An 18799-nucleotide genomic window follows, 5' to 3' on the forward strand; every position below is an offset into this window, starting at 1 on the left:
GTTTGTGCAGTAGGCTCTCATATGAGGGTTCTGCATCCACAAGTTCAACCAACCATGATCAAAAATCAAAAAATAACACTAAAAGAAACAATACAACAATAAAAAAATACAGTCTAACAACTATTTACATGGTTTTTACATTGTATTAGGTACTGTGAGTAATCTGGAGATGATTTAAAGTGTATGAGAGAATGTACATAGGTTATATGCAAATACTGTACCATTTTATATAAGGGACTTGAGCATCCACAGATTTTGGATTCTGTGGGAGTCCAATCCCCCATGGATACCAAGGAATGACTACACTTATCATCAGTATCTTGAGAGTGCTTGTCAGTCACTTAGAGTTTAACTCCCCCAGCTCTGCTTACTAATTTACCACTCTCTGTTCTCTTTTCATTTTCCAAAAAAACTGTTGAACTCTTTAAACCTAAATACATTCAGAAATGATCCTTTGCATCACTATAAATTGATAATTGTGCCACTTGTCAAAAATTTAAAGTAGCTCTTGAAAATAAAGGTAATGTAAGCACAACTGTTACTAAATTGTAGTGAGTGTTAAGGACTAGCACCAAACATATATTCTTTATGTAATCAAGAGGATTAAAAGAAAATTGAAAACTATATGACTTTTTAATTCTGTAATTGAATATTTAAAGCCACTTCTGGGTTCTACCTAAAATCATCTTTGGATTGTATACTTTCTGAAAGCTTATTATCCTGTACATATTCTGTATTCGTTATATAAGCAACAGCTAATCTTTGATGTCAGTAAGAGTAGCGGTATGATGTATAGTAAATTGTTTAATAAATAGCCATTTCAGTCTTGAATAATAATGGCAGATATGTAGTAATTATTATTAGCTAGTCACTAGTCTAAGCACTTTATACACATTAACTCTTATTTATTTATTTATGGGACAGGGTCTTTTTTTTTTTTTTTGCCCAGTGGCATGGTCATAGCTCACTGCAGCCTTTAACTCCTGGCCTCAAGCATTCCTCCTGCCTTGACCTCCCAAAGTGCTGGGATTGCAGGTGTGAGCCACTACACTTGGCCCACATTACTCTTTTTTTTAAATGATGAAACCCCCATCTTTCCCTTGTCCAGTTTCAGTAATTTTATTTATTTATTTTTTAGAGACAGGGGTCTCACTATGTTGCCCAGGCTAGTCTTGACCAATCCTCTTGCCTTAGCATCCCAGGGTGCTAGAATTACAGGCATGAGCCATCACACCTGACCCCCATTACTGTTTTGTTTTATTTTATTTATTTATTTTTCTAGAGATGGGGTCTTACTCTGTCACCCAGGCTGGAATGCAATGATGCAATTATAGCTCACTGAAGCCTTGAACTTCTTGGCTCAAGCAGTGCTGCCTCAGCCTCCCAAGTAGCTAGGACTATAGGTGTGCGTCACCATGCCTGTTTTTGTTTTTGGTAAAGACAGGGTCTCACTATTTTGCCCAGGCTGGTCTGGAATTCCTGGGTTCAGGCGATCCTTTCACCTCGGCCTCCCAAAGTGCTGGGATTGCAAGCATGAGCCACTGCACTAGCCATCTCGTAATTCTCACAGTAACACTTATAAATAAGAAGATCTAGAAATCTGGAGCATAGAGAGGTTATATTACAAAAAGTGGTGGAGCCAAGACACTCTGGCTTCAGAGTGAGCCCTTACCTAGTAGGCAAACTGTTTCCCTAAATACAGAAGACAGACTGACAACTTGATACCTATTACTTGTAGTTGCTGAAAGAAGTTTCCAGTAAATTTAAGAATTCCCATTGCTAACATCCTACCTGAAAAGATTGTTGAGTGACCCTAAGTCTCCTGACAGCTAAAAATCAGTAATCTTGCTAAGAAATCCAGTTTTATCTTTAGTACCCTAATAAAAGTACTCTTTTACCTGATTTGTTGATAGACATGGTAGAAAAATAAAAACTATATTTATTATTCTATACTAATGATACCTAATGAAAAAATATGTATGGTAAACTAGCTTAATGTATTTATTTATATTTTACTTTCAACACCATTTTTTAATTTAAGAAAAAGCCTAGGCCGGGTGCGGTGGCTCACACCTGTAATCCTAGCACTCTGGGAGGCCGAGCGGGTGGATTGCTCGAGGTCAGGAGTTCAAAACCAGCCTGAGCAAGACCCCGTCTCTACCAAAAATAGAAAGAAATTAATTGACTAACTAAAAATATATATATACATTGGCCGGGCGCAGTGGCTCACGCCTGTAATCCTAGCACTCTGGGAGGCCGAGGCAGGCAGATTGCTCGAGGTCAGGAGTTCAAAACCAGCCTGAGCAAGAGCGAGATCCCGTCTCTACTATAAATAGAAAGAAATTAATTGGCCGACTAATATATATACATATATATACCTAAAATTAGCCAGGCATGGTGGCGCATGCCTGTAGTCCCAGCTACTTGGGAGGCTGAGGCAGGAGGATTGCTTGAGCCCAGGAGTTTGAGGTTGCTGTGAGCTAGGCTGATGCCATGGCACTCACTCTAGCCTGGGCAACAAAGTAAGATTCTGTCTCAAAAAATAATAATAAAATAAAATTTTAAAAGCCTAAATCATTATTAGTAGTGTAGGACTGCCTGTGTATTTGTGTGAGAATTTTGAGGGTGTCAATTCTCGATAATGAAGTTTTGAATGTGGTGATGCATACCGCGCATCAGTTTACTGTGATCATTACAGATAATAAAAAATTCCCATGTTAACTAAAGAATTGAGGTGTGTTTAACAAAAATTGGGGAAGGAGAGAACATTTGGTGTCACAGTTTTAATTTAATGTGTCACAGGAATTTTAGCATAGTGGTTCTGAAACGTTTTTGAGACACAGTCTCACTTGGTTGCCCTGAGTAGAGTGGAGTGGCCTCATCATAACTCCCTTTAACCTCAAACTCCTGGGCTCAAGCGATCCTCCTGCCTCAGCCTCCTGAGTAGCTGGGACTGCAGACACTTGCTACCACGCCCAGCTAATTTTTCTATTTTTAGTAGAGATGGGAATCTTGCTCTTGCTAAGGCTGGCCTTGAACTCCTGACCTCAAGCAGTTTTCCAGTCTTGACCTTCTAGAGTGCTAGGATTACAGGTGTGAGCCGCCACGTCCTGCCTAGTTCTGAAACATTTTAATGACGGGACCTCTTTACATTCTTAAAGTTTTCGGGACCCCAAAGAGCCTTTGTACAGATTGTGTCAAGTATATAGAGAAAATCTGGCCTCATACATGTATGAAACTGGAAAAGGGAGGATAACTTAATAACCTTTTCAGATAATTATGGATATTCTTTGTTACTGCACTGAAACTTCAAATGATAATGTCTCAAAAGTTAGTTTAATGTGAAATCTGAAACCATAGCAGTAAACTTCATTTTCAAGTTGTTGGTCTGTCTTGCCTTTGGTCTTTTACCCATGATTTTGTAACATTATATATTGCTTATTTGGAAAATATTAGCTCCCTCAATTGTATAGATCTTTCAAATGTTGAAACATTTCATTATACAATACCAAAGAGTTACACCAAAAATAAATGGGGGAATTAATACAGTTTCTATATAGTAACTTTGCATAGTATAATTTGTTGTGGGAGAGAAATACAACACAACCCTCATTTGCTATCATATTTATATTCTTATTAGCAATCAGAAACCATAACTTGTGGGAGAGTCCTATGTAGGTGTTTATCCTGACTAAAAGGGAAGCCAGAATTATAGCTCAGAATTACCAGTCTTTTGGCTTTATAAAGCTATTCAAGAGTAGCTAAAGGAGGACTTACTTGATTTCAAAACTTAATACAAGCTACAGTAATCAAAACACCATTGGCCGGGCGCAGTGGCTCACGCCTGTAATCCTAGCACTCTGGGAGGCCGAGGCAGGCGGATTGCTCGAGGTCAGGAGTTCAAAACCAGCCTGAGCAAGACCCCGTCTCTACTAAAAATAGAAAGAAATTAATTGGACAACTAAAAATATATATACAAAAAATTAGCCGGGCATGGTGGCACATGCCTGTAGTCCTAGCTACTCAGGAGGCTGAGACAGGAGGATCGCCTGAGCCCAGGAGTTTGAGGTTGCTGTGAGCTAGGCTGATGCCATGGCACTCACTCTAGCCTGGGCAACAAAGTGAGACTCTGTCTCAAAAAAAAAAAAAAAACACCATGGTGCTTACATAAGGATAGACATGTAGATTATTCTGGAATAGAATTGATTTTAGAAATAAACCCTCCCATTTATAGTCATTTGATTTTTGATTTGGGTGTCAAGGTAATTCAATGAGGAAAGAATTGTCTTTTCAACAAATGATGCTGAGACAACTGGATATCCACATGTAAACAATGAAGTTGGGCTGGCCCTCATACCATACACAAAAATTAACTCAAAATGAGTCAGAGATCTAAATGTAAGAGCTAAAACTATGAAGCTCTTGTCAAAGTGGAAGAATAAATATTCATGACCTTGGGTTAGGCAAAACCTAAGATACAATACCAAAGGCACAAGAAAATATTAATACACAAATTGGGCTTCAAAATTAGAAGCTTTAATGGATGCCATCAAGGAAATGAAAAGACAATGCACCGAAAGGGAGAAAATATTTGCAAATCATGTCTGATAATGGACTTGTTTCTAGAATATAAAAGTTCTTACAACTCAATAATAAAGCAATAACTTGGCCGGGCGCTGTGGCTCACGCCTGTAATCCTAGCTCTTGGGAGGCCGAGGCGGGCGGATTGCTCAAGGTCAGGAGTTCGAAACCAGCCTGAGCAAGAGCGAGACCCCGTCTCTACTATAAATAGAAAGAAATTAATTGGCCAACTGATATATATATAAAAAATTAGCCGGGCATGGTGGCACATGCCTGTAGTCCCAGCTACCCGGGAGGCTGAGGCAGAAGGATCACTCGAGCCCAGGAGTTTGAGGTTGCTGTGAGCTAGGCTGACGCCACGGCACTCACTCTAGCCTGGGCAACAAAGCGAGACTCTGTCTCAAAAAAATAAAAATAAAAAAAAATAAAGCAATAACTTGATTATAAAATGGGCAGAGGATCTGAATAGGCATTTCTCTAAAAAGGTATAAAAATTGTCAATAATCTCATGAGATGATGCTCAGTGTTATTAGCCATAAGGGAATTGCAAATCAAAACCATAGTGAGGCCTGGGGGTGGTGGCTCGCGCCTATAATCCCAACACTCTGGAAGGCCGAGGCGGGCAGAAAGCTCAAGGTCAGGAGTTCGAGACCAGCCTGAGCAAGAGTGAGACCCAGTCTCTACTAAAAAAATGGAAAGAAATTGACCAACTAAAAATATATAGAAAAAATTAGCCGGGCATGGTGGCACATGCCTGTAGTCCCAGCTATTTGGAAGGCTGAGACAAGAGGATCACTTGAGCCCAGGAGTTTGAGGTTGCTGTGATCTAGGCTGATGCCATGACACTCTAGCTGGGGCAACAGAGCGAGACTGTCTCAAAAAAAAAAAAAAAAAAAAAAAACTGTAGTGAGACACTAATTTACGTGCATTAGATGACTATAAGCAAAAAGAAAGATAATAACAAATGTTGGCCAGCATGTAGAAAAAAAAAATTGGAGCCCTCATGTAGTCTTTTTGTTGTTGTTGTTGACAGTGTCAAAAAAACCTCATATAGTCTTGTTAGGAATGTAAAATGATGGTGCAGTCGCTTCAGGAAACAACCTGGTGATTCCTCCAAAAGTTAAACAGTTACCGTCTGACCCAGCAATTCCTCTCTTAGGTATATACCCAAGAGATATATGTCCATATAAAAATTTGTATACAAATGTTCACAGCAGCATTATTCATTAAAAAATGTGGAAACCTGAGTGTGTAGCAGCTGATAAATGGATAGGTAAAATGTGATGTATGAAATATTCAGCAACAACGCGAGACTGTAGTATTGCACATGCTACAACACAGATGAACTTTAGAAGCATAGTGAAATAAGCCAGAGAGAAAGGCCACATTTTATATGATTCCATTCATATGAATTGTCTAGAATAGACAATCCATAGAGACAGAAATTAGATTAGCAGTTGTCTAGGGCTGGGGAGCAGGCAGGGATAAATGGAGGATGATTGCTGAAGTGCAGAGTTTCTTTTGGGAGAAGAAAATGTTCTAAAATTAGATTGTGGTGATGATTGCTTAATTCTGAATATACTAAAAACCATTACATTGTATACTTTAAATAGGTGAATTGTATGTTCATTCTATCTCAATAAAGCTGTTTAAAAAATAAAGAGAACTGGGGGAAAAGCAACACATATAACCTAAACATTTGTATCCCCATGATATGCTGAAATTAAAAAAAATAAAGAGAACTAATAGCTGTGAGGTTGCCAAGCAGGCGTGTACCTTCAAGAGCTTGGAATTTCTATCAGAAAAAAATTATACATACCCTGGGTAAATACTGAAGTCTATTCCTATTTTGCTGGTTTGAAAAGAAAGTGACAAAACTACCCACTCTTTTCAGAAAGGAGAAGATGAATATGCCAATATTGATGCCATCGTTGTATCAGTGGGTGTTGATGAAGAAATTGTTTATGCCAAATCAACTGCCTTACAGGTGAGAGGTTTACAAGAATTTTTAGCCCTTAGAGTCACTGAATCATCTGCACTGTCAGTATGGTAGCCCCATTAAAAATTGAATTCCTCAGTCCCACCAGCTGTGTTTAAGGTACTCAGTAGTGTCCACTGGCAGATACAGAATATTTCCATCATCACATAAAGTTCAGTTGGATTTAGCACTGATTTAAGACAGAAGGAAAATGTATCAATCGATATGGATTTAACTGCATATAACAGAAAAATCTAAATAACGGTGGGTTAAACAAAATATATTTTTCTTATAGTCTTCAAAGACCCAGGCTTCTTTCTACATGGTGCAAAATGGCTGCTGGAACTCCAGCTGTTTCAAATGCATTCCGAGCAGAAGAAAATGGGAGACCTCTTTCTGTTTTTAAGAAAACTAGTTTGAAGTCCCATGCAATACTTCCACTTATGACTTGTTGGCCCTACTTAGCTGCAAAAAAGGATGGGAAATAGAGTTTTCATGCTTGGTTATGTGCCCAGCTAAAAATCCGAAGTCTTTCACAGAAGAGAGAAATGAATAATTGGCGGGCCATTAGCAATCTTTGTGGAGGTAGAATGCACAGTTCCCTGAGGTTATTACTCTGATTTGATGGTTTTGAATAGTTCAGGCATATAAAAGTAGATAAAATAATATTAATACATTGAACCCCCATGTACCCATTATCTTATTCTAACAAATTGGTAAATTTGGTAAAGTGGTAAATTTCAAGTGGTAAATTTCATTTCATTTATATCCACATCAAGGTTCTCCCACCCCACATTATTTTGAAGTTAATCTCAGATGTCTTATTTTATCTATAAATATTTCTATATGAGTCCATTAATTTTTTTAATCTGTAAATACTGTTGTTATTCTTTGTTGTCTTTCCCATAGACATGGCTTTTTGGTTATGAACTAACTGATACGATCATGGTCTTCTGTGATGACAAAATCATTTTTATGGCTAGCAAGAAAAAAGTGGAGTTCTTGAAACAGATTGCCAACACTAAGGGCAATGAGAATGCTAATGGAGCCCCTGCTATCACATTGTTGATACGAGAAAAGGTCAGGATTAATAAAGAATGTGTCATAAATGTGAAAGAATATTTAAAAATGATGAACAGAAATGCCCTATAGTAATTTGAAAAAATGCAAGGGGAAAGTTGTACTTTACTGTAGTTGTAATTACATGGTCTGTCGCATCTTCATTGTTAGTTGGGAAGAAAAGAATTCAATAACTTTATCAATTCTGCAGCAAAACAAATGGGCTATAAAATTCTGGTGAATACTAACATATATCTGTTTATTCTTAAAGACGTTTGGTTTGTTTTCATCTGAGTACCTTAATCAGAGCAAATAACCTTAAATATCCTTACGGAAACTTAGATATACCTGTTTTCCAGTTTTGATAAAATGTGATCTTTTTTGTCATACTGCCCACCCAAAATAAGGAATTTTTTTATCAGAATATTTTTTACCTGTGTGTTTGAGTTTCTTAGCTGTTCCTGAAGAAAAAGAATAGCATTGTCAACTTATGGCACTTTCACTGAAGTATATAAAAATATATAAAAGAAATTTTGTGCTAAGTTTTGGTATGTTGCAATTTACCCTAAAGAAATAGGTGGGGATGAGGGGAAAATTTATTCCTTCCATAGTTTAGAATATTCCTTTATGCCTGATACTAGTAGAACATATATGTCTAATTTTAAAAGTAACAGACCCCTTTTCCTTCCTGTGGCACTGGTAGAATGAAAGTAATAAGAGCAGCTTTGACAAAATGATTGAAGCCATTAAAGAAAGCAAGAATGGCAAGAAGATTGGCGTGTTCAGCAAAGACAAATTCCCTGGAGAGTTCATGAAGAGCTGGAATGACTGCCTCAACAAAGAGGGCTTTGACAAAGTAAGACTACTACTAGAAAGTAGCAAATTGAGAGTTGAGAAGACAGAAGGGTGATGGGCTTCTATAACAGTGTAGGATGTTTGTTTTGAGAAAATTTATATTTGTTCACATTTTTATCCCCTTTGGCTAAGCTGTGTGCCAGTTCTGACTTTTCGGTAAGGAAATGGGGCATATAGGAGTTAGACCATCCGATTTAGATTTAGAAACTGAGAAAATCTGTTGTCTAAAAAATATTTTTATTTTCTTTTTTTTCCCTGCCTTCATGCCTGTCTTCCTTTGTCAACCTTTACAAAAACCTCTAGAGAGGGACCTTTACATTTTAAGTAATAGCCTAATGCCTTTTAGAACATACATGATGACCTTGCAAAGATCTATTTCAAATGTTTATTCAAGAAGAGAATGTTTGAATATTTTGCAAACTACTGATAAAAGTTTGCTGCCAAGAATTATCACTGATAATATTCAAATTGGGAGCGATGCATTTCTCTAGCAGTTCTATATTTGCATGTTAGAAACTTATCGCTTTGACTACAGATAGATATCAGTGCAGTTGTGGCATATACCATCGCTGTAAAGGAGGATGGGGAGCTGAACCTAATGAAGAAAGCAGCCAGCATCACTTCTGAGGTCTTCAACAAATTCTTCAAGGAAAGAGTAATGGAAATAGTTGATGCAGATGAGGTAAATGGAGAGGGAAGGGTCTTTTTACTGTTTTTTTGTGGTTTTTTGTTTTTGAGAGAGGGTCTTACTCTGTTGCCAAAATGCAGTGGTGTCATCATAGCTCACTGCAACCTCAAACTCCTGTCTCAGCCTCCCAAGTAGCTGGGACTACAGGCACTTGCCACCACACCAGCTAATATTTTTTTTGTATTTTGTAGAGACAGTCTCACTATATTGCTCAGGCTTCCTTTTTTATTTTATAGTTGGGGTCTCACTCTTGCTCGGGCTGGTCTCAAACTCCCGAGCTCAAGCAGTCCTCCTGCCTTGGCCTCCCAGAATGCTAGGATTACAGGCGTGAGCCACCATGCCCTGCCCCAGTCTTCTGTTTACTGTTTTAATGAAGCAGTAATAAATCCTACCCTGCAAATTTTTTGGTGTATGTCCATCTTCCTTTGACACTTAAGTTGGTAGTAACTGTGTCATCTCTTTTAAAATAACTGTAAACTTGCAGTATGATTTCTTGAGATTATCCCTTATTTTACTTGAGAATCCTTGGAATAGTTATGAATCCCACATATTATTCTCAGAATTTGCTTTGCATGTATGCCAATATATTATTTGGAACATAAATCATTTCCTACGACTCTTATCTTTTATATCATCCTATATGATATCAGGATATGTGTTATTTTCAAATGATAACATCTGAATACTCCTCTTTGCCACTCTCTAATAAGTGTTATTTTATTTGTGGGTACTCTTACAGAAAGTTCGACACAGCAAACTGGCTGAGTCTGTAGAAAAGGCCATTGAAGAGAAGAAGTACCTAGCTGGGGCAGACCCTTCTACTGTGGAAATGTGTTATCCTCCTATCATTCAGAGTGGTGGCAACTATAATCTCAAGTTCAGTGTGGTGAGGTAAGTATGAGAACTTCAAAATATAGCAATGAGAGCACTTTAACTTTTAGCCTGTGTTTTCTTTGACTCGTTCCAGAATTCTGAAAAGTAGGAGACAAAATAACCAGTAGTCTGCCTTCCATATTTTTTGTCGTATTCTGTGCATATTTTTGTTTTATTTTACATAATTATTCATTTCTTTAGCCTTTGATTGTAAGCATTTTTCCAAATTCTTGAAAATACTAGGAAAATGTAAAACATGCTAAAAAAATGTAAATGTTATTAGCTGTACCATAATATAATTCGTCTTCTAATTTTAAAAAATATTGTAAAGAATGTAGTTCTTCCTGGTGAGTCTGAAGAGGCTAATTATACCCCATAATTCATAGAGTGTTTGTGGATAACTGACTGCTCACAGCTATGCTGTTAGACTATAATAGGTTCAATACAGTATATCCTTTTATTTTTAGAATATAGTACTCATCTTCTTACTGAATTTTTAGCCTAAAAGTTTTAGTTATTTTTACTCCAGAGCCTTTATAAACTACTGTGTTTAAAAAAATAAATAAGTTTAGGTCCTTATTCAGCCACAGCTTTGGAGTATATTAGGGGAAAGTAATGATTACAGATGTTGGGTGCCAGTAATACTGTGGACTTTGATAGTTTTGATAATAAAATGCTTTCTTTTTTTGGTCTCTAGTGACAAGAATCATATGCATTTTGGGGCCATCACTTGTGCCATGGGTATTCGCTTCAAATCTTACTGTTCCAACCTTGTTCGCACCTTGATGGTTGACCCTTCTCAGGAAGTTCAAGAAAATTACAACTTTTTACTACAGCTTCAAGAGGAGCTGCTAAAGGAATTAAGACATGGTGAGGTGCCTTAGAAAAGAAGGTTTGGAAATCATGTAACAAAACTACCATTAGCATTTATGTGAACTTGTATCCCCGAGATGTTCATATTAGAAATAGAGTAAGATTTACTAATCATGAATCCTAGCATGTAGGTCTTTTTTTTTTTTTTTTGAGACAGAGTCTCACTCTGTTGCCCAGGCTAGAGTGCCGTGGCGTCAGCCTACCTCACAGCAACCTCAAACTCCTAGGCTCAAGCGATCCTCCTGCCTCAGCCTCCCAAGTAGCTGGGACTACAGGCGTGTGCCACCATGCCTGGCTGATTTTTTCTATATATATCAGTTGGCCAATTAATTTCTTTCTATTTATAGTAGAGACAGGATCTCGCTCTTGCTCAGGCTGGTTTCGAACTCCTGACCTCGAGCAGTCCGCCCGCCTCAGCCTCCCAGAGTGCTAGGATCACAGGCGTGAGCCACCACGCCCGGCCAGCATGTAGGTCTTGAATCCGCTTTTCTTTCAGGTATGAGTGGTCATTGTGATTTATTTACATTGATGTTTGCAAAAACCTCTCTGACTTGTTAGGCCTCTATTTCTAGATCTTCATAAAATATTAATACCTTGGCCATATTACTCTTCCTTAGTGTAGAAAGTTCTGACAACTAGTATCTCTACCAACAGAATATATGACGTTAATCCTGTATAGAATGGAAAGGATACTAAGAACCTTAGTGTGAGAATAGAACTAATAATAGAACCCTGCTAAGAAAGCATGTAATTATCTGAAAAGACAGCAAAGTGCTTGACTCCTCTTTTGCCTTAGAGTCTAAACTCTTAGTTGGCTCAGTGGAACTTTATGCTTACCCTCTTTAAACTATTTTGTAAGCCCACCCATATTGTCCAGAGCTCTGGGCACCATTCTTCCACAATATCTCTAAGTCAGTCTTAAGAAATTCTATGGGGCCGGGGTGCAGTGGCTCACGCCTGTAATCCTGTCACTCTGGGAAGCCAAGGTAGATGTATCATTTGAGCTCAGGAGTTGGAGACCAGCCTGAGCAAGAGCAAGACCCCGTCTCTACTAAAAAAATAGAAAGAAATTAGCTGGACCACTAAAAAATGTGTGTATATATATATATATATATATATATATATATATATATATATATGAAATTAGCCGGGCATGGTGGTGCACCCCTGTAGTCCCAGCTACTTGGGAGGCTGAGGCAGAAGGATCCCTTGAGTCCAGGAGTTCGAGGTTGCTGTGAGTTAGGCTTGATCCCACAGCACTCTAGCCAGGGCAACAGAGTGAGACTCTGTCTCAAAAAAATAAAAAGACCCCATCTCTACAAAAAATGTTTTAAGAAATGAGTCAGACCTGGTGGTGTGTGTCTGTAGTCCCAGCTACTAGAGAAGCTGAAGGGGGAGATTACCTGAGCCCCAAAATTCAAGGCTGCAGTGAGCTATGATTGTACCACTGCACTCCAGCCTGAGCAATATAGCAAGACCCTGACTCTATAAAAAGTAAATAACTTTGGCCAGGTGTGGTGGCTCACGCCTGTAATCCTAGCACTTTGGGAGGCCGAGGCAGGTGGATCATTTGAGCTCAGGAGTTTGAGACTAGCCTGAGCAAGAGTGAGACCTTGTTTCTACTAAAAAAATAGAAATTAGCTGGACGACTAAAAATATATATATATATTAAAAAGAATTAGCCAGGCATGGTAGTGCATGCCTGTAGTCCAGCTACTCAGGAGGCTGAGGCAGGAGGATCACTTGAGCCCACGAGTTTGAGGTTGCTGTGAGCTGTGATGACATCATAGCACTCTAGCCCGGGCAACAGAGTGAAACTCTGTCTCAAAAAAAAGGTAAATAACTTTAATGTGATACCAGTTATCAACTCTGAAAGTATTTCACATAGACAAACTAGAGTTCCACAGTCCCCCTGGATCAGTGATTGTCAAACAGTGTCATTAAGAATGGGTAGACTATTTTTAAAAATGCAAAATTCTAGTCCCTATCACCCCTGACACTCTGAATTACTTATTTCATGCTTTGGAAACCACTGCCTTAGGGGAGTTAATAGGTGAACAAAAATTTGATTAAAAAATATTTTTGTTTTTTATCTTGAAAAATACTTTCATGTCTCCTTTCTGTCTTGTTATTAGGTGTGAAGATATGTGACGTTTATAACGCTGTCATGGACGTGGTCAAAAAGCAGAAGCCAGAGCTGTTAAACAAAATTACCAAAAACCTAGGGTATGCTGTGATGTGCATTGTCACTCAGTCAATTTTCATGACTCATTGGTCAGTCTATATTCTTAGACCAATTGACTGATTCAACTAACATTATGGACTGTCACCCTTAACTGTGTGCCAAACACATGCTGTTATCAGAGAAAGTGAGACAGATTTAAGTTCTCCTCTTAGGTATATCGGGTGGAGATTTATCTAGACCAATATAGTATTTCATGGCTGGGCGTGATAGCTCACACCTGTAATCCTAGCACTTTGGGAGGCTGAGGCAGGAGGATTGCTTGAGCCCAGGAGTTTGAGGTTGTAGTGAGCTATGATGGCGCCAGTGCACTTCTACCCCAAGCACCCCATCTCCCCAAAAAAGTAGTGTTCTGGCCATTAAGTGTTCCAAGATCAAATTACAAATATTAGGAGATATTGCATACTATATTTCCTCTTTCTGTTCACATTTGCAAATGAAATATTCTGAGATGTACTAATGTTCTAAGCGGGTTTTTTTTTTTTTTTAATCCAGTGTTTCTCGAATATATTTGCCATTGAACACCTAGAAATACCTAATAAGATATCACAGAACAATGTACATTTTGGGAAATAAAACTCTGGGCATCTCTTTAGATGAAAGTTAGTCTAGGGTGTATAGTTTCTTTCTGGACTTCTCTGAACAAGACGAAATACATTGACCTATGTTTTATAAATCTGGCTATTAACATTCTGCTTAAAATTACTTCTCTTAATCCGGTTATTATTGTCTTGCTAATGTACCCCTTACCAGTCTCTGCTAAGTTGTTCGTAGAAATACTCCTAACTGGATTTTGTGGTAAAAGATTAAAATTTAAATGTGGGTACATAAGCTAAAATTAAGAAGGCTTGACATAATAAATGTTACAGAGATACTTAATTAGGAAATTATTTTTCATCATGGGATTATACAAAGTTGAGAAGCCAAAGACTATCTTTGAATACTCTTCTTAACTGACTAGTCAGCAGGGGTAAATCACTTCAACATATTTGCCTGTGTTATTTTTAAACTTGAAATGAATATTTTATACTTTGTTCATGTTAGAGATCTTTTAGCCTGTTGCTGATGTTTCTGTTTCTTTTCAGATTTGGGATGGGAATTGAATTCCGTGAAGGCTCTCTAGTAATCAATAGTAAAAATCAATACAAACTGAAGAAAGGTAAGTTGTACATGCACGCAATAGGATATAATACTTGTTTGAGTAATTACCATTAGTTTTATCTCATTTTCTTTATAGATCTTAACATACCTCCACCCTTTCACAGCCACAGACTGATTCCTGTTTTGCTGTTTTAGGGATGGTTTTCAGCATCAATTTGGGGTTCTCCGACCTGACTAATAAGGAAGGGAAAAAACCGGAAGAAAAAACCTATGCCCTATTCATTGGTGACACAGTGCTTGTAGATGAGGTGTGTATTGCCTCGTAAACCTCTGAGTGTTCATGAACTAAATTTTGAGGCACATTTTGGACCTTATGATTTTTTCTTGTCTTTGTTAAATGCTGGCTAAGGGGAGAGATCCATGTGACAGCCTGACCTAATACATCTAGGAGTAGAGATTGTATGTAGCCCAGGTATAGGGAATGATTTAAACCAAGCTGTTTATCATCTTATAGCTTGAACCTTAATAAAGATAATATCAGGAACTCTAATTCCAGTAATGGAACTGATTTTTTTATGATAGCTTTATTGAGCTATAATGAATATACTATATAATTTACCCACTTAAAATATACAATTTAGTAATTTTTAGTATATTTGCAGTTGTGCAACCTTCAGAAATAAACCCTGAACCTATTAGCAGTCACTCCCCATCCTCCCCATCTCCACCACTGTTCGTATAAATTTATTCATACAATATGTGGTCTTTTGTGATTGGCTTGTTTCACTTCGCAGGAACTGATTTTTAATAATAATGATAGCAAATATCTCAGTGTTTTTATTATAAGCTAAATGCTTTTATGCATTAATTCATTGAATCCTTACAGTAACCTGGGAAAGTGATACTCTTAATATCCCCGTATACAAATAAACTGAAGGCACAGAGAAGTTTAAGTAACTTGCCAAATGTCATAGAGGTAGATGGTGTGCCAGCCTCAAATCAAGCCTGTATTCTTAACCATTATCCCAATGTATGCCTCCCAAATTATAGCTCTTGATGCGAGGCTGGGAGGATAAAAACTATATTTATTACTAAGTTACAAAGTGAAAGTGCTTCTTTTAAATTAGATGTCTGAATTCTTTTTATTTTAGGATGGTCCAGCCACTGTTCTCACTTCTGTGAAGAAGAAAGTGAAGAATGTGGGGATTTTTCTAAAGGTAGGAAGAAGATAAATGAGTAGTATAGGCAGAACAGTGTAGTGACCATATTGGCTAAAAACAGTTAAAATGATTTTTCTTACTATGACTCTTTCCCATAGAATGAAGATGAAGAAGAAGAGGAAGAGGAGAAAGATGAGGCAGAGGACCTTTTGGGAAGAGGGTCTCGGGCAGCATTACTTACAGAAAGAACACGAGTGAGTTTACTGTTGTAAATTACATTGATCTCTTAGCTATCGTGTGGTCCACATGTGCTGATAACTTGAGTTTTCTATTCACTAGAATGAGATGACTGCAGAAGAGAAGCGAAGAGCACATCAGAAGGAACTGGCAGCTCAACTCAATGAGGAAGCAAAGAGGCGACTGACTGAGCAGAAGGGAGAACAGCAGATTCAGAAGTAAGAGTTTACCTTGAACTGTAAGATTGTGTTAGGATTATGTATAACTGCAGAAATTTCTCAATTTTTTTTTTATCCCACTCCAGAGCTCGCAAATCTAACGTGTCCTATAAAAACCCATCTCTGATGCCTAAGGAACCACATATTCGGGAAATGAAGATCTATATTGATAAAAAATACGAGACTGTAATAATGCCTGTGTTTGGCATTGCAACACCTTTTCATATTGCCACAATAAAGGTACCAACATTAATTGCATCAGGTTTCTTCCATACACTTTCTTAAAATATTAATTGTGTTTACATAAATAATCTGGCTGCTTTATCTCTCCTACTCTGCTACTTCAGGCTCTACCCCTCTTACTTTAGAGATTTCCCTCTCTCCCTTATCCCCTGCTACCATTCCTTTTCCAGTTTTCCCTTTCTAGAAAGCTAAACTAGCCTAGAAACATAATTTGCCTATCTTCCCTTAAAGTTTTTAAGCATTGTTTAACTTGCAGTTCTATGCATGACACAAGGTACTTTTATTTTTTATTTTTTTATTTTTTTTCCATGAGTTCTAATGTTCAAACAAGGTACTTTTAGAATTCAGTGATTCTTTTGGGAAACACATTTGGTTATATATTTTTTAAAAGCTCATACACGCATGTTCTGTGTATGTGTGTGTCTATGTGTATGTGTATGTTTTCCATTTAGATTGAGATTTACCAGTTAAACTCTTGAGAGCAGTCAACTGGTGATTCCTAACTTAATTTTAGCTTCTCTAATAACTACAAATCTTCATCTAGGAAAGTAACCTGGTATTCTGGGGGAAAGGTATTGTTTTGTCTTTTGTTTTCTTATGTTCTTTCTTTCTTTCAACAGAATATCAGTATGTCTGTGGAAGGAGATTATACTTACTTGCGAATCAACTTCTATTGCCCAGGCAGTGCTCTGGGCAGGAATGAGGGCAACATCTTTCCTAACCCTGAAGCAACTTTTGTCAAGGAAATGTGAGTCCCCAGGAAAACAACCATCCCCAAATCCCTGCTGGCTGGCATGGTACTCAGAAACATTTCATTCTCTGTGCCGTGTTCTCCCCTACCTAGTAAATGGCAAAGCCTTTCTCAGTGGCACTTGTTTAAGATAAGATCACCTCACTAACTTTGTGTTATTTTGAAGATTGACCCTAATTTAGAATTCTTGAAATATTTTATGCTTACTATACATTCTATTCCTGCATGGTATGGAATGGGATAATTTAGGGATGTTATTCCAAATTTGAAAAATGAAAATTTGATTTCTCTCACCCCAATGGTTTAGCCATTTATAACATTCTCCATTTAAGAGAAGAAAGAGAGATTTTATTGGCTTTCTAGACATTCATCATGATTCACTGGTACATTTTTCTCTTAAGAGATATTAAGCCAGTTATAAAATACAGTATAGGTGTAGGTAACCTGGCCTGATAAAGAAACTTCTTTAAGATCGGGTGCGGTGGGTCACACCTGTAATCCTAGCACTCTGGGAGGCTGAGGCGGGCGGATCATTTGAGCTCAGGAGTTCGAGACCAGTCTGAGCAAGAACGAGACCCGATCTCTACTTAAAAAAAAAAAATAGAAATGAATTTGCTGGACAACTAAAAATATATAGAAAAAATTAGCCAGGCATGATGGTACATGCCTGTAGTCCCAGCTACTCAGGAGATTGAGGCAGGAGGATTGCTTGAGCCAAGGAGTTTGAGGTTGTTGTGAGCTAGGCTGATGCCATGGCACTCTAGCCTGGGCAACAGAGCAAACCTCTGTCTCAAAAAAGAAAAGAAAAGAAACTTCAAGTGCTTTTCCCTTTTCTATAGTACATACCGAGCTTCAAATATGAAAGCACCTGGAGAACAGACAGTACCAGCCTTGAACCTTCAGAATGCTTTCCGAATCATAAAAGAAGTACAGAAACGTTATAAGACTCGAGAAGCAGAAGAGAAAGAGAAGGAGGTGAGCCTGAACACAGATAAAGGACCTTTGCGCAAAAGGATGTGTTATTTTGGGACACGTAAAGATATATAAGGATTCACATTAATTTTCTTTTTTGCTTAGGGCATTGTGAAACAAGATTCACTGGTGATTAATCTCAACCGGAGTAATCCTAAACTGAAAGATCTGTATATTCGCCCAAACATTGCCCAAAAGAGGATGCAGGGCTCACTGGAGGCCCATGTCAATGGTATGGATGATCTCTTATGTGCTGGGGCTATCTTCAGGCACACATTGGTAAGGGTGACAAGATAATGTGACAAGGAAATGCTGGGAGGAATCCACTTACATTGTTATATGGCTAAAAGGAGAGAAAAGCTCTGTGCAGCTATTAGTGTTTCCTCTGACCCTGTTCAAGTCAGCCAGAAGAGATGCAGTGCCTTTTGGCCCAACCTAAAATGACATTTCTTCATTTTTTTCCCCAGGTTTCCGTTTCACATCTGTTCGAGGAGACAAAGTGGATATTCTGTACAATAACATCAAGCATGCTTTGTTCCAGCCCTGTGATGGAGAAATGATTATTGTCTTACACTTTCATCTCAAGGTATACCTTTCTGCTTGACTGTCAGGGAGCTCTTGGACAAAACACTTAACTTCTTTCAGCTTCTTGCCTATAAAATAGTGATGAAAAACATCACATATCACATACGACCAATAAGGTGATTAAATAAAATAATGATGTTCATGAAGTCCACAGTGTCTGCCATCTAGAAGATGCTAATAAGCACGTGTTCCTGTGATGTGGTATATTATGACCAGCAAACATAAAAGATATTCTCCAAGTTCCTGTTTCTAAAATAGAAAACTTTATCTTATGACTTAGATCTGATAAAAAATAAAATAAAATAGAAAATTTTGCTTTAGATAAAATTTGTTACCAGCATGGTCTCCAAAGTCCCTATAATAAATAGGAGTACTTTTATGTA

The 18799-nt window shown here is 37.8% G+C and overlaps 1 protein-coding gene across 1 annotated transcript in view; it reads left to right on the top strand.

Annotated features, from left to right (window-relative positions):
- SUPT16H (SPT16 homolog, facilitates chromatin remodeling subunit) overlaps positions 1 to 18799 on the top strand; it is a 35828-nt gene that overhangs the window by 5223 nt on the left and 11806 nt on the right. Inside the window, exons 2-18 of the mRNA XM_012752645.2 lie at positions 6476 to 6568; positions 7469 to 7639; positions 8322 to 8474; positions 9009 to 9155; positions 9901 to 10052; positions 10732 to 10904; positions 13043 to 13133; positions 14235 to 14308; positions 14446 to 14558; positions 15402 to 15467; positions 15569 to 15664; positions 15750 to 15865; positions 15952 to 16105; positions 16729 to 16856; positions 17699 to 17834; positions 17937 to 18063; positions 18299 to 18417. Coding sequence (XP_012608099.1) covers positions 6476 to 6568; positions 7469 to 7639; positions 8322 to 8474; positions 9009 to 9155; positions 9901 to 10052; positions 10732 to 10904; positions 13043 to 13133; positions 14235 to 14308; positions 14446 to 14558; positions 15402 to 15467; positions 15569 to 15664; positions 15750 to 15865; positions 15952 to 16105; positions 16729 to 16856; positions 17699 to 17834; positions 17937 to 18063; positions 18299 to 18417 — 2109 coding nt within the window. The remainder of the gene's footprint in view (positions 1 to 6475; positions 6569 to 7468; positions 7640 to 8321; positions 8475 to 9008; positions 9156 to 9900; positions 10053 to 10731; positions 10905 to 13042; positions 13134 to 14234; positions 14309 to 14445; positions 14559 to 15401; positions 15468 to 15568; positions 15665 to 15749; positions 15866 to 15951; positions 16106 to 16728; positions 16857 to 17698; positions 17835 to 17936; positions 18064 to 18298; positions 18418 to 18799) is intronic.

Source organism: Microcebus murinus, chromosome 6, assembly GCF_040939455.1.
Source record: "Microcebus murinus isolate Inina chromosome 6, M.murinus_Inina_mat1.0, whole genome shotgun sequence".
Taxonomy (NCBI): Eukaryota; Metazoa; Chordata; class Mammalia; order Primates; family Cheirogaleidae; genus Microcebus; species Microcebus murinus.